The sequence below is a fragment of the Xiphophorus maculatus genome, chromosome 24, assembly GCF_002775205.1.
Source record: "Xiphophorus maculatus strain JP 163 A chromosome 24, X_maculatus-5.0-male, whole genome shotgun sequence".
Taxonomy (NCBI): domain Eukaryota; kingdom Metazoa; phylum Chordata; class Actinopteri; order Cyprinodontiformes; family Poeciliidae; genus Xiphophorus; species Xiphophorus maculatus.
The window spans coordinates 14810591-14826023 of NC_036466.1; the positions used below are offsets into that span (position 1 = coordinate 14810591).

The window sequence follows — 15433 nt, forward strand, 5'->3', positions numbered from 1 at the left end:
CACATTAAATCATTTTAATGTTTGCAGAAATTAATCTTTGAAGTTTTAACAAACCAGGAAATGAAGTCAACATCTGAGAAACATGAAACAATTTGAATTTTAATTTATTTGCATTTTGAGCAGAAAGTATCAAAAATAAAAGCTTCAAAATTAATAAAGCAAAAAAAAAAAAGTCATCAGGTTCAACCTGGATCAGCAACACAACGGCTTTTATTTTGAAAAGCAACTTTGTTTTCTGAGGATGTTTCATTATTTCCGTTATTTTTCAGGTTTTGTTTAAATCAGTGGGTCCTGGAGGCCCGGCATCCTGCAGGTTCTAGTCTCTCCCTGGTACCAACAACCTTCTCAGCAGGTCAAAGTTCATCTAATGATCCATGATGGGATCCAGGTGAGTTAAACCATGGAGAGACTAAAACATGCAGGTTTTGGCCCTCAGGGACCCACTTTGGGCTCCCCTGGTTTAAATGTTTCACAAAGAGCTGCTGCTCAGTCACAAGCTTTTCAGAATAAAAGCCTCTCCTGTGTTTGCAGATGCAGCCATCACCACTCGGGCTTTGTTTGAGCCACCTGAAGGTCACCTCAGAGGAAGGAAGTTTGGAAACGACCCTAAAGGTCAAGCAGCAGGGAAAGAAGAAGTAGCTGGTGGCTGTTGCAGCAACGTGGAGGTTGCAGCAACGTGTTTGCGCCACGCGGCGGTCAGAAGTTCTCCTTGTTGAAGATGAACTTGACTTCGGCCTCGGAGTGGGACAGGCACTGCTTCTCCAGAGACTTTCCCAGCTGAGGCGGGCCGCACAGGAACACGCCCACCTTGGACCTGCCGACCAGAACCAGAACCAGAGTTAGAGGATAGAACCGGTGAGCCGCCGCCTTACCGGGTACCGGCCTCACTTGGGGTGCTTGGCGGCGATGTTGGTGAACTCGTTGTCCCAGTTGGGCTTTCCGTAGAGCGTCTTCTGCTTGAGCCCGGTGATCGGGTCGTTCTCCGCCTCATGGTGGACCCGGAAATGAGCCGCCTGGTTCCAGAGCAAACAGAACCCTTTCACTGCAGTACACCAACACAAACAGGAGCTAAGGGGCGGTCGTAATGTTCCGCCCGGTCCGGTACCTCCGTCTCCTTCCAGCGCGTCAGGTAGATGTTGTAGCTCAGGAAGTCGGCCATGTCTTTGTCCGCCATCTGGCGCTCCAGGGACTGCAGGAGGTCGGCGAACCACTCAAAGGCCTGCGTCTCCGGACACAGCCAGTAGAAGTAGATCTGCAACAGAACCGCCTGTCAGACAAGGTTCTGGTCAGATTTTACTCCAGAACCCGCTGCGATGCTAAAGCTTCTCGTTAACCGCAGAACAAATGGAAGCATCTGGGATGGAGAATCTGGCAGAATTTCACTGTTTTACCAAAAATGAACAACTTAGGGGTTTTGGGGGCGGGGCTAAGTAGCCAAGAAAATATGAATAAAATCAGATTTAATTTCTTTTGGACCCAAGATGGTGCATTGTGGAAGCTGATGGTTCCCACCTTCTTGGTGAAGACGTCCTGGTTGTTCTGGATGTGTTTGTACCACACAGACTTGAGGATGGAGGCGAAGGGCGTCACGCCAATCCCCGCCCCCACCAGCATCACCACGTCGTAGCGGAACACGTCTTCGCTGGCGGTGCCGAACGGCCCGTCGATGGCCATCCTGAGGACCAACACAAACACAGGCAGGCCCACCTGCCGTCACTGCCACACAATAACACCGGAACTGGATGTTTCCAGGACAAAAAGCAGAAAAAGACGGAGATTTTCGCTCCTCTCGTTGAGTCTTTCATTCATATTTGAGTCTAAGCTGATAAACGTCTCTTTCTAAAACATGCTTTAAATGTGTGAACTCGTCATTCATTAATAAATGTCAGCTTAGGACTAAAAGGAAAACCAGGTAAATATAATGCGCGTTAGAGGCCTTTTCTGATTGGTCAGTGTCTGGAAGTGTTTGAACATGAAGTTTGATGCTTTGTAAAATCATTTCTGGATAAATGTGGAAGCAGAAGTTCCAGTTCAAACTGATTCATTCTGATTTTCTACCCAGGAGTCTTGGAGTTGAGCTGCACTCAGCAGCTCTATTATCTGCACCGTTTAATGGTGTAACTGCAGCATTTCTAAAGTTTCTATGGCTGCCGGCTCATTTCTCAAACACACAATAAGCCTCCCGCAGCGTTCAGAGCTGCTTTCGGCGGCCCTGGAGGCTGGGCAGCCGTCCGTTTGGTGTAATGAGGCTCGTTTTCCCAGCGCCGTACTTTGGGAGCTTCCAGGCCTCCTGCTGCTCCGGCTTGTCCCCGCCGCAGGCCTCGTACAGCGCCTGCGTCCAGTCCCCGACAATCCGGATGTGGGCGCTGAAGTAGTCCTCCTCCGGGGCGGAGGTCAGGGTGAAGGGGTGCCACTCCAGCCTGGAGACAGACGGACACTGGATGAAGACGTACTGGCCCACCTCCATGCTGAAGCCTTTCTTCTTCATCTGCAGCTCCAGCGTCTTGGAGGGGTGCATCACCACCTGGGGGGCAGGAACAGGGTCAGGGTCAGGTAAAGGGTCCGGGTCAGTCTGGTTGAGTGGAGTCGGCGCAGTCACCTTGGTGATGACCACTTTCTGATGGGACCGGTAGATGCGAACCAGCCGCTCACAGACGTACAGGATCATGGGGCCCACAACCCACTGCCACGTCTGAGGAGAGCAAAACATTTGAGGAGAGAATCAGACACAGAGGATCCGACCGGACGGCGCCTCGGCTTGGCTCAGCTCGGCTCAGCTCGGCTCGGCTCGGCTCACCCCGGGCGGGTTCCCTGCAAACACGGGGACGGCGCAGCCCGACTCGTTTTTGCCCCAGTCACGGAAGTGGTCGGCGCAGGCTTTGGGGTCGTTGCTCTGCAGGCTGAGCGGAGTCTGTCCTCGCACGATTCGCCTGCAGCCACAGACAAACGGGTCGAGGAATCATCAGAACATTCCAGCTAAAGCCGGCAGAACTTTAGCTGACATCATTCTCCTTTAGTCTAAAACATGAAACATTTAGCCTGTTACCAAGAAGCTTCAGGTCCGAACCCTAACCTGGACCTCAGGTTCTGCTGTCCTACATGCTGATGCTCCTCTGGGTCAGTACCAGGTACTGGCAGAACCTGCTGACCAGCTGAGGGGCTAACTGGGCTGGCAGTCACATAAAGGTGAAGTCAGTCTGAATGTTTACTAGAGTTCAGAGGTCAGATTGCTTTACCATCGTCCGTCTGGATCCGACCAGAACAGGTTCCATAAAAGTCCAGTTTTACTTCAGATTGTCTTGTTTGTGTCGTCGCTTCAGTCTGACGGTCCAAAACCGTTTAAGTCTAGAAAAGTCCGGGCCGGTTTAGTCTACGGCCTTTGACCCGGATGTGTTTCTGGTCTTACCCATAGCCGTGGAACACCAGGCCGATGAAGAAGATGATGAAGAGGTGGTGCGTGAACCAGAACACCTCGAAGTACGACCTCCGGATGACCTCCATGGACGACGTGATGATGAGGATGAGAGCCAGCGTGATGGCGACGCCCGTCAGTCCGGCGATGGTGGTGAACATGACGATGGTGGGGCTCTGCACCAAGCACAGGTACTGGGGGTTACTGGGAGGTACTGGGGGTTACTGGGAGGTACTGGGGGTTACTGGGGATTACTGGGGGTTACTGGGAGGTACTGGGGGTTACTGGGAGGTACTGGGGGTTACTGAGAGGTACTGGGGGTTACTGGGAGGTACTGGGGGTTACTGGGAGGTACTGGGGGTTACTGGGAGGTACTGGGGGTTACTGAGAGGTACTGGGGGTTACTGGGAGGTACTGGGATGTTATTGGGGATTACTGGGGGTTACTGGGAGGTACTGGGGGTTACTGAGAGGTACTGGGGGTTACTGGGAGGTACTGGGATGTTATTGGGGATTACTGGGGGTTACTGGGAGGTACTTGGGGTTACTGAGAGGTACTGGGGGTTACTGGTAGTTGTGGTGTTTGATCTCAAAGTGTGGTCAGCCTGCAAGTTCAGCTGCAGTTCCTCTGTAAACCCTCGGCTTGTTGACCAACTTCCCTCTTTTACCAAACAGCGTTTTGACAGAACGTTGTTCCTCAAACTGCTGAGATTAAGAAAAAACTGATGAGCCATGAAGGTTAGCTGACGGGGCGCACTGGAGATGTTATTAATATTAATATTAATGTTGTTGTTGCTGTTATAATAATAACCATCATCATCATTATTATTATTGTTGTTGTTGTTGTTGTTGTTGCTGCTTTAGGGTTCATGAAACCAACTCATATACTCAGATCAGAACCGCGGCTGCAGCTCCGGGTTTCCAACCACCAGAAACACAAAAGTACTGGTGTTATGATACCAGACCAGAACCACAGAACCAAACAGTTACTCTCTAGTAAGAGCAAAAAGTATTTGGTAAAATGTCGACTAAAGTATCAGTCCTTCAATATTTAAAATTACAAAAATATAAAGTTAAGTGGAAACTTAGTGTCAAAAATTCATATCATTAATAAAAATGAGTAAAAACTTTGAAACTTTAACAAAACCTGCAGCTTTGTGATTCTGGCTGAACATGTTTGTTTTCATTCAGTGGATAAAAAATCCAGAAATTTGACTAGAGAGAAGAAACCCTTCAAAATAAAACGACTAAAGTCAAAGTAAAAAGTTCAGAGCAGTGAAATACTAAACTAACTAGTTAGTACCCAACTGAGTATAACTAGATCATCATCATCATCATCATCATCATCATCATCATCATCATCGGCTGCTTCTGAGCAAACTGATGGGAAAGTTAAAAAAAGAACTGAAGAGGAAACGTTTCTCTGATTGAGCAACCAGTGATTGCTTTCACAACGTTTAGCAACACTGGAAAGTTGCCAGGTTGCCCCATCCACAAACTGCAACCACAGAGCGTTGCTGGGGAAGCGTTGCTCACCGTCTCGTTGCTCCTGATGGGGTTGAGGAAGGACGCGTTGTCCTCGTTGCCGATCTCAGACAGAACGAAGGGCAGGAGGTCAACGCTGCGGTTCAGCTGGGCGTCCATGAAGAACTCAAAGTTGAACAAGTGAGCAATGATGTGGACGGCTGCAACAGAGCAACGATCAGCAACAGAGCAACGTTCAGCTGACCAGCGGCTTCAGTAAAACGGCAGCAGCTCTGATCTGATTGGCTGTGAAGCAGGAAGTTACTCTAACCCCAGTCCTGAGTGGAGAACCTCAGGGCTGTTTACTCAGTCCTCAGTGTTTTGCTTGGCAGAATTTAGAAATTGATCTAGAAATATCTCCACGTACAATAACTAACTCTAGAATGAAATGTAAAACCAAACAGATGAATAAGATCAATAATCATGATCAGAAATCAATAAAGTGTTTCTCTGACCCGTGTGGAAGGCGATCATGTAGGCCACCAGCTTGTGAAACGTCAGGTTCCGGTCCAGCTGCCGCGCCGCGGTTCGGCTGCAGCACTGCGGGGACACAGAGGGTCTGATGAGAACCGGACCGGAACCGAGCCGGTAACCTGGGCCGGTTCCCACCTGGATGGAGCCTCGCAGCAGCGACAGCAGGTTCCTGCAGACCGGCAGCAGGATCAGCAGGCAGTTAAAGTTCAGGCAGGCGGCCGGAGCTCTGGCCCAGGACAGGGCGTGCTGCGGAGGCACAACGGGTTACTGGTTCCGACCCGCCTAAACATCGGGGGCACGGTGGAGGCGGCATCGTGCCGGGGATCTGAGCCCAGCTTATCAGAGACATCAGAACCGTTTTTACTAAAAGAGGAAGAAACCTGAAAGTCTGCAGGTGGAGCAGCTGCAGCGTGAGAGGAACTGAGACCGAAGCTCGGCGTGGTTCAGAGATTACAGAACCAACTGGACCAGCTGGATAAAACAGAACCAACTGAATAAACTCTGATTAAAACAAGCTGCTGCTCCACGTGCTTCAGAAATAACTAACAGAAGAACTCAGACGGTGGCTGAAGCTGTGACCCCTGACCCCTGACCCCTGACCCGGTCGGTCCGGACTCACCCCCAGCAGAACCCGGGTGTAGAACCAGCGGTCCACCAGGAAGGCCATGTAGAAATGGACAAACAGGAATCCGTTGATTCCCAACCAGACCAGCTGGAAGAAGCAAATAAATGATCAGGTTCTCTGAAAGATTCCCAGGGATCCAAACGGGCGGTACCGGTCCAGTCGAACTGTTAGATTCACACTAGAACTCCTGACCAGCGTCACTTTGGGTCTGATGATCAATAAATATCATTGATCTCATCATTCAAATGATTTAAAGCTGAAGTTTTACTCACGATAACAAAGCCGGAGAGCCCGTCGTTGGCCACCAAGTTCCCCATGGCGACTGAGGAAGAGGAGGGAGGAAGGCTCCTTTATACCGCCGCTCGCTCACACAGGAAGTGGCTCACGCTCAAACAGGAAGTGGCTGCTTCCTTTAGCGGACGGCTCCAGTTTTTAAATAAAACTTTTTATTCCACATAAGATCAGTGAAACCGGAACCTGATGGTTCCATCGAACCCAACAGAACCGCCTCCTCCAGCAGGGGGCGGCGTCATGGCCTGGGCTGCTCCCTCCAGTGGTCTAGTCAAAGCCTCTCCAGTGAGGCTGCATTAAGCATCAGGTGATTGATCAGATAATCTGAATTGATCTGACCTGAAGGATCTTGTGTCGTCGTCCATCTTGGTGACCTTGAGCAGCAGTGAAGGTTGGCTGCAGTCTGAGGGTTAAACCATCATTACTGATTTATTGATCTATTGGTTCATTGATCTGTTGAAGCTCTGTGAACAGAATCGTCCAGATGAACTGATTCTGTGGATCAGTGGGTGAAACCAGGTCGCTGTTCATCGTTTCTCACTTCATCTGGATTTAATAAAAGCCTCTGAAATCTTCCAGTGGATTACGGACCATCAGGTCGCTGCTGATTGTTTCTTTGTTTAGCCGCCGTCATAAAACCTCAGAAACATGATGGCGCCGCGGCAACCAGGATTATTATCTACTGCTGCTTGTTCTGAACAAACAGTTTATTTAGCTGAAACCAGACAGTGGCGCACACTGAGCGCTAAGCTAGCGCTAGCTGCTAATGCTCTACGTTAGCAGCAAAGCTAATGAAGCCGTTTCCAGCTGAAACCAGATGTTTACATACACTACAGCTTCTCCTGGCATTTAATCGGACCTCTTTCATCTGCTTCTTGGTGATGTCATAGCTTCCTAAGCTTCTGATTGGTCAGTTAGCAACAATTCAAATCTGCTGCTTCCTAATGTGACAGTAGCTGAGCTAACAGCAGCTGCAGCAGCTAGCTGCAGCAGGCTGACGGCTGCATGTTTTATTCAGCCTCTCCGACGTTCAGCTGATGACAGAATGAGTTCAGTTTCTCTGCTGGGAGCTGCAGCTGCCTCTGATTATCAATCTGTCCGTTTGTCCTGGACATCTTTCCTCCATGATGCTGCCTTTCCTCACCGTCTGGTTCTGATCCAAACAGGAAAACAACCAGAACCTGAAAACCTGAAAACATCAACCCGAAGAGAAGACGCCATCTTGGATGGTTCTGATCCCAGCACCTTCATGTTGGAATGGCCTAGTTAAAGCCCAGCTTCAGCATGTTCCAGACTTTAATGGTGAAATGTTGTTTTTGGAAGGCAGAGGTCAAAGGTCAGCAGAGGTGTGACAGAGCAGCACATCAGGTGTAATCTACACAAAAGGCTTTCAGGAGTTTTTCCCTCCTAATCTGACAGAAGTGGGATTAAATCTGTTGCTTAGCGACGTTGACATCATCGCTGACCCATTTCACCACGCATCATCATCATCATCATCATCATGAGCCGCCATGCTGCGTGGAGGACGCCATGTTGGCGAGCTGCTTCCTTTAGGGAATCCCTGGAGACACCATGCTGCACCGTCGCCATGGAAACACCAGGACTCTAGAAGGAGGAAGTGACATCACACAACGCAGCAGCAACTTCCTCCTCAGATATTTAAGTTCTGGACGCACCAATCAGAAAAAAGATTCAGCAGAAGCAGAGGAGATCCTTTAGCACGGCTAGCCTCCTGCCACAAACCGGGCCGAGACCAGAACCTCAGCAGGACCAGAACTCTGGGAACTGGGGCCAGTTCTGTTCCGGTTCTGGTCCAGAACCAGTGAGTGTGTTGAGGATGGTCAGTATGTTGGAACATCCTGCTGAGTCCACTGAGCGGTACCGCTCGGCTCGGCTCGATCTTCAGTCTGCTTCTCAAACCCACCCGCTCCGTTCCTCGGCCCACTTCAGGTGAAGGTCCACAGGTCAAAGGTCAGGTTGGGGGTGGAGCCACTGGCGTTACGTGATGCAGTCCGTTGATTGGAGGACCGAAAACTGTCTCTGCCTGAGACAAGAACGAGACATGCTAACATGCTAACATGCTAGCTGTCCAACTGGCATGACGCCATGTTGGGTGTTTGGGTTTAGCCCCGCCTTCCCAGTGATCCCAGTGAGGCTAACTGGTTATGGAAACAGTCTCCTGAAGCGGGCAGCCATGTTGGGTTCTGGAGGAATCTGGACCGGCTCGGCGCCGCCAACCATTTAATTCACTTTGGAGGTTCTGATCTGTTCAATCTATCTCTAGATCTCCATCTTTATGTACCTGGACCGGTTTCAGGTCAGCCTGTGGCCGGAACCGTGCTGCCCCCTGCAGGCCGGTGGTGGAACTGCAGCTCAGTCAGGTGGCGTTACGTCACTGCGCACCTTTCAGGAACAAAACGTCCAGATCTGTTAACAACACAAATGATCCTTGAAGGTTTTCTGTTGTTATTCGTCACGTGCTAAATAATGAAGGGAACTTTTCATTGATGCCCCGCCCCCCACCGTATTTGGACTGTGACGTCACGGGACGAAGCCGCTAGTTGTGGAGGATTAAATGTTCTTTCAGCCATGAGCAGCAGAACAAGTGAAGCGGATCTGATCTGTTCCTGCTGAGGTTCTGCAGAAGAGCCGCTGGTTCTTATCAGGCCGCCAGCCGCCGCCTCCAGGCCGCTTATCGCGCCTCTCCCCGGGCCGCAGGGCGGACGGAGGGGCGGGGGCTCCAGCTGGAGCCGGCGGATGACGCGGGGTCAGGTGGCGGCAAAGCCTCTCAGCGCGGGTGGGGGCTCAGCTCAGAAAGCTCCGAAAGCTCCGAAAGCTCGTCTCTGTCCGCTGGCAGCAGCTGCAGCAGGAGCAGCTGCAGCACCGATCTCTCCCGGAGCAGAGCAGCCCGGCCAGCAGCCTCCCAACGCGGCTTCAGCAGCTCCAGGTAAGGCCGCCGCTCAGGTGCGGCTCCGCGGACACAAGTTGAGCAGTTTGTCTGGAAAGCAGATTTAATGTGATTAATGAGCTGCTTCTGCCATCATGTTGTCTCACTCCGAAGTGGGAAGTTATGGAAGTGAAAGATTTTCTGTCTTGAATCCAGATTTGATCCTAAAACTAAAAACTGAATCTGAGTTTCTTCTAAATGTCACATGAAGATTTTTCCATCTTTCCTCCATCAGCAGCATCAGCAGCTGCTCCGCTTCATGAATTTGATGCCGGACTTTAATCACCTTCCCTCCTCTGAGCAGCAGCCGGGTTCCTGTCAGATCACAGCTGATCTTTATTCACACCTTGTTGTGGAAACTTGAATCATTTATGGCCTGCAGAGCCTCCATGTCAAGCCTGACGCTCACTGTTCAGTGCTTTATTGTTCAATAATTATGAACAATAAAGACTTTTATTGCTGACATTTTCATCCACTTTCTGCTCTGTTATCATTCCAGATCAATCTGTTAATCTGATCTGACCCAGCTGCATCCAAACTATGAATTCCTACTCCTACCAGTCCATAAATGCACCTTCAGCTCTGTTTTCAAGATGTCTGATTTATGCTTTCATGCATAAGTAAAGATCATCTCATTTCTTGCATTTCCAATGGGAGATTTTCAGAGGAAACCAGCAACCAGGTCTGCTGTCCCTTTAAGAAGTCTCTGTCCTCTGATTGGCTGAACGTAGAAATCTGACATTATTTGTTTTGAAACTATGAAAATTTCCAGTTTAACCAGAATGACCATTGAATGGTTAAAACCATTTAGTTTCGAATCATCAGACCAGATGAGCTCTGAGTTCTAGAAACGGCTGAACCCGACTGGCTGTGGTCCAGATGGATCGTTTGTATTTTTCATGATCATTTATTGATGCTTGGAGCAGCAGGAAGCTTCCTGGGCTCTGCAGGAATGTTCTGGAGTGTAAAATGGTTTTATCCGCAGACGTTTGGTCCTCTAGGCGCCGTCAGGAGCCGTTTGCCGTCACATTCCTGCTTCCTGCCCTCGGCGTCTTGTCTGCCTGTTCAGTGAAACGTCCCAAAGCCAAGATAATCTAATTGTCCTCGTTTGGAGGAAAACAGGGCAGGCGGCTGGAGCTCGTCTGTCCCAGCTGCTCTGGAATGACGACGTTCCTTCAGAGCGTCTGGAAAACACCAGCAGCAGGTCCGGAAGCGGTTCTGGTACCACGACTCCTGGGTTCTGGTGGGTAACGGCGCACCGTCCGCTTTCTTCTGAACTCTGAGTCGGGCTAGAAAAGGATTTACAGAGCCATCGTTCCTCCTTACTGGGTTTGGTTCCCCTTCTTCTGGACAAGTGACGATGATAAGGAGCTTCCACCGCCGGAAAACACACACCGGTTCTGGAGGAGGAAGGTCCATTCTGGTTCCCATCAGAACCAGAAATGATGTAAAGGAAGAAACGGTCAGTGAGAGAGTTGTGGTGAGGTCTCGGTCTCGGTGAGGTCTTTTTATCGGTGAGGTCTTGGTATCGGTGAGGTCTTTTTATCGGTGAGGTCTTGGTATCGGTGAGGTCTTTTTATCGGTGAGGTCTTGGTATCGGTGAGGTCTTTTTGTCGGTGAGGTCTTTTTGTCGGTGAGGTCTTGGTATCAGTGAGGTCTTTTTATCGGTGAGGTCTTTTTATCGGTGAGGTCTTGGTATCGGTGAGGTCTTGGTGTCGGTGAGGTCTTGGTATCGGTGAGGTCTTGGTGTCGGTGAGGTCTTGGTGTCAGTGAGGTCTTTTTATCAGTGAGGTCTTGGTGTCGGTGAGGTCTCGGTGTCGGTGAGGTCTTTTTATCGGTGAGGTCTTTTTATCGGTGAGGTCTTGGTATCAGTGAGGTCTTGGTCTCGGTGAGGTCTTGGTGTCGGTGAGGTCTTGGTGTCGGTGAGGTCTCGGTGTCGGTGAGGTCTTGGTGTCGGTGAGGTCTTTTTATCGGTGAGGTCTTTTTATCAGTGAGGTCTTTTTATCAGTGAGGTCTTGGTGTCGGTGAGGTCTCGGTGTCGGTGAGGTCTTTTTATCGGTGAGGTCTTTTTATCAGTGAGGTCTTGGTGTCGGTGAGGTCTTGGTGTCGGTGAGGTCTTTTTATCGGTGAGGTCTTGGTATCGGTGAGGTCTTGGTGTCGGTGAGGTCTCGGTGTCGGTGAGGTCTTTTTATCGGTGAGGTCTTTTTATCGGTGAGGTCTTTTTATCGGTGAGGTCTTGGTATCAGTGAGGTCTTGGTGTCGGTGAGGTCTTGGTGTCGGTGAGGTCTCGGTGTCGGTGAGGTCTTGGTGTCGGTGAGGTCTTTTTATCGGTGAGGTCTTTTTATCGGTGAGGTCTTGGTATCAGTGAGGTCTCGGTGTCGGTGAGGTCTCGGTGTCGGTGAGGTCTTGGTGTCGGTGAGGTCTTTTTATCGGTGAGGTCTTGGTATCGGTGAGGTCTCGGTGTCGGTGAGGTCTTGGTATTGGTGAGGTGTCGGTGTCGGTGAGGTCTCTGTATCTTTTTATCCCTGCTGTTCCAGCTTTGCGGTGCGGTTCTGCCTGATTGGGTCGTCATGAGGAAATGCTGGTGAAGATGTGGAAGAGTAGTTCTGCGTTGGTCACAGAGGATCAGGAGCTTCAGTCTATAGGGAGGTCTTTCATCCGGTCTGAAGATGGAAATAAAGTCTTTACCTTTCCTTACTAAGGCTCACCTTGGTTTTCATGAACAACCAGAACTTTCCAAGAACTCCTTTAGGAAGTTGAATCTTTCTGAAGGTGAAGGTGAAGGAATGACGTAACCGATCAGGTGGTGGCAACACCTTCACCTGTCCTAACCCCCCCACAGGCTTCACTCTCCACCTCTTACTGACCTCTGACCTCACCAGGTGTGATGTTAGTCCAGCAGGTGTTGATGCTGCCAGAAGCTTGTGTGACCGGTGGACTTCTGCGTTGTGTGTTTATAGGACATAAAAACACCGAGTCTGAGTTTGAAGGCGGACCCCGTTTATTCAGCCTCTTCCCAGTGGAACGAGTAACAAAAGGGCCGCGCTAACATACCTGTCAATCAGGAGATACTAGCATTAGCACGTAGCATGTATCAAATCTTATAAATGCGTAATAGCAACTCGAATGAAAATATTAAAACACCTAACATTAATACAGAAGAAAAAAAAAATAAACATTTGAACAATATAAATGAAAGGATTACAATAGATTATAACACTTGCCTCTTCCCAGTGGAACGAGTAACAAAAGGGAAGAGGAAATGAACAACTTAACATTTATAATGGTGCTGGAGGACCCCAAACAAAAGAAGAAGAAAGTAGGGCGGAGCTGGAGGACCAAACCCCTCACAGCAGACACAGAGGAACACAAAGACAGACAAGTATAAGAGGACAAATAAATTAAAGAAAACATTTTGTGAAAATATACAACTAACAATATAGACCCAGTTACACTTGGAGAAAGTTTTCACACCTTGTCTTATCCTGGAGCCGACCGGCAGCAACGTCTGGAGAAATGAGTTGGTTAGTTGGTTGGCTGGTTAGTTGGTTGGTTGGGTCTCTAGCTGTTCTGAACCTCTGAACCTCCTGCTCCGGTTGGTGAAAGTCTCTTTAAATCAAACTAGATCTGCTCCATGAGTCTCGTGGGGATTTTTCCGTTGCGCTGCAGCGATGCAGCGTTGAGCGATCCGTTATGTAACTGCAGAAAGATTACCAAAACGTCAATAAGGGGAAAGGGACATAAATATTTGAGCAGCTCTAAAAGCTTTGAGGAGAAAAGAAAGCAGGCGGCTGGTTTGGTTCTTGTTGGTCTCTGTGGGTCCAGTCGGTTTCTTCCAAGTAAAAATCCCTTTGAGACGCAGAAGAAGCTTCTGATGTTCCTCTCTCCTTCACGTCGTTTCGTCTCTAGCAGACCAAACAAGACGACAACTAATCAGGTTCTGTTTGTCCATCCAGAACCAGAACCAGCTTGTTCATCCGTTTGGACCCGGCCGGGTCCCGGATCAGGACCCAGCTGGTCTCCACCACGAATCCATCTGTGGGTCGCTGCTGGCCCGGTTCTGGTTCTTGATGAAGTAATCCCAACAGAACCGCATCGTGGTTCAGGTCCAGAGGCCGAACCCGATTCCAATCCTCGGGTTTGGTTGCCATGGAGACATATCCATAAATGTGAGGAAACAAGTCATTTTTACAGCGCAGTGGGAAAAAGTCAAATATTGATCAATATTAATAAACATCAATAAACATTAATAAGTATTAATAAATATTCTGAACATTAAAATTAACATTACTAAACATTATTAACATTAATAAACGTTATTTTCCAGCTAGCTGTTTGAGGAAAAGCTCCTAAAGTTGATTTTATTCTGAAGTGGTGTTTTGCAGCGGACTGCAGCACCAAGAGGCTGCAGCACCAAGAGGCTGCATCACCAAGAGGCTGCAGCACCAAGAGGCTGCATCACCAAGAGGCTGCATCACCAAGAGGCTGCATCACCAAGAGGCTGCAGCACCAAGAGGCTGCAGCACATTCTGAATCATTTCTGCTTCCTGTGGATGAACCGATGGCCGCAGCCAGGACTAGACGGTCTAATCAAAACCTGAGCATTTCAGCAGGTTCTGCTCCGGTTTCTAAACAGAACCTCCAGCCGGATCCAGGATTCAACCATCTGTGTGGAAATCTCCCTCAGCATGACGCTGCCACCACCGTGCTGCGCTGCTGGGTCGGTGGTTTGCCCCCTGGTGGCCCGTCAGGCCTTTGGGGTCAGAGGTCGGACCGGTTCTGGTTCTGTTGGGAAGCAGCAGATGAGGGTCGAGACGTGATGGGGAAATGCCGCTGAGCCGACCTTTGACCTCTAACGGAGTTTCAGGAAGTAGTCTGATCCGCTTTGCCTTTCCAACCTTCCTCCTGTGGATCCAGTTCAGCTGCGTGTGATGAGGAGGCGGTAACCACGGCAACAGTTGGCAGCGGCCCGAGACTCGGAGGGAATTCCGAAAGCCGACCCACGTTCTGGTTTCTCCTGCCATGGAAATGTTCCAGGGCGGTCCAGTCAAAGTCCAGCCTGTGTGAACAGAAACATTGGCTGATTGAATTCGGCTCGTGTTTCCTGGTCAGCTGGTCGGTCAGGCGGAACAGATGAACGGCGTTTAGAGCAGAGCTAATCAAATCAGCGGCAGGATTTCAATCCATATCTGGGATCTGATGAGACACACGGAGGGAAATTCCTCTGAATTCCCTGGAGGTTTGGAGCGCCGCGGCCTTTAATTAGGCCCATGCAGAGTCCTTCAGCCAGATGATGAGATGATTAGATTAGCGTCTGCCAGGCCGGCGGCGCGCTCTCAGGCTAACGTCAGAACGCGGGACGCCGTTCATCGCGTTGGCCTCAGTCACTCCCTCTGACTTGATCTGATCCGCTTTTATTTATTCAGGAGAAGCGTCGCCTCGGGATCGGAAAGACCAGGAGGATTATGGGAAAAAACAGCACAACGCCGTCAAGTCAGAGGCTTTAAGAAGCCGCTTCACCTCCAGGAGACCAGCACAGACCCGTCTGACACCGAGACAGGAAGTGAGACTGTCACAAAGCAGCAGTCTTCAGTCAGAGGGATTCTTAGATTCACTGCAAGACGGACTGCTACTGGAGACGCTTCGTAGCCGCAGCGTCATCAAGAACGACGACGATCTGACTTCCTGCGTTTAATGTCATCTGATTTCAGGGAACTAGATGGTTGATGTAAATATGAGCTACAGACTAGCTGAACGTTTCTGCATTGTTGTTAGCAGTGAAGCTAACTGTTTCTCTGCTGCTGCAGCCTCACGTTGCTGCTGAAGGAAACGCAGCTTCAAACAGCCGGCCGCCTTCTCTTCCCGGTCCGGACCGTTTTCTGCATGCGCTCCTCCAGTTTCCTACCAGGAAGCAGCAGATATCCAGGCGCGGCGGCTAACGCTGTTAGCTGTGACTGGGGCTGATGGGAGTTTTTCAGCTTGAAGCAGCTTTTTGTTTCCTGCTCAGCCGACATTCCTGAAGTTTCCCTGGAGGTTCGGATCAGAAACGGACAGAAATAGAGCTGCTGCGTGTTCACAGTCACATGGGGCTTTTAGGGGCTGTTTGCCCCTGGGGCAGTTCTTTCTGCTCCATGTGAGAAGATCCCTGGAGGTGGGGCAGA

General features: G+C 49.9%; 2 protein-coding genes across 6 annotated transcripts in view; one reads left to right on the plus strand and one right to left on the minus strand.

Annotated features, from left to right (window-relative positions):
• Positions 1–6415, minus strand: LOC102232835 (cytochrome b-245 heavy chain). Of its 2 annotated transcripts, none has more exons than XM_005811523.2 (13): positions 6307–6415; positions 6029–6121; positions 5545–5655; positions 5391–5475; positions 4948–5096; positions 3407–3588; positions 2798–2930; positions 2600–2692; positions 2271–2524; positions 1513–1675; positions 1106–1252; positions 889–1013; positions 1–814 (listed from the first exon to the last, which is right to left on the minus strand). In XM_005811523.2, the coding sequence occupies exons 1-13, from the start codon at positions 6349–6351 to the stop codon at positions 697–699; spliced, it is 1698 nt and encodes a 565-aa protein (XP_005811580.1). In that variant the 5' UTR covers positions 6352–6415; the 3' UTR covers positions 1–696. The 2 variants fall into 2 exon arrangements, with proteins under 2 accessions (XP_005811580.1, XP_023185312.1); XM_023329544.1 differs by having other exon boundaries at positions 1106–1267.
• The window catches only part of LOC102235854 (growth hormone receptor-like), a 27780-nt gene continuing 15863 nt past the window's right edge, over positions 3517–15433 (plus strand). Inside the window, exon 1 of one of the 4 annotated variants that reach the window (XM_023329546.1) lies at positions 3517–3603. The gene's annotated coding sequence lies outside the window, so the exon portion shown is untranslated. Of the gene's footprint in view, positions 3604–8896; positions 9273–9328; positions 10516–15433 lie in introns of those variants that run through there. The other 3 variants (XM_023329545.1, XM_005811535.2, XM_023329548.1) reach the window with 3 other exon arrangements.

Coding starts and splice junctions, on each gene's coding strand:
- LOC102232835 (XM_023329544.1), bottom strand. CDS start 6,351: ATGGGGAACTTGGTGGCCAACGACGGGCTCTCCGGCTTTGTTATC. Junction 1,676..2,270: donor GAGGCCTGGAAGCTCCCAAA/GTACGGCGCTGG, acceptor GTTGGTCCTCAG/GATGGCCATCGACGGGCCGT. Junction 1,268..1,512: donor AGGACGTCTTCACCAAGAAG/GTGGGAACCATC, acceptor CTTGTCTGACAG/GCGGTTCTGTTGCAGATCTA.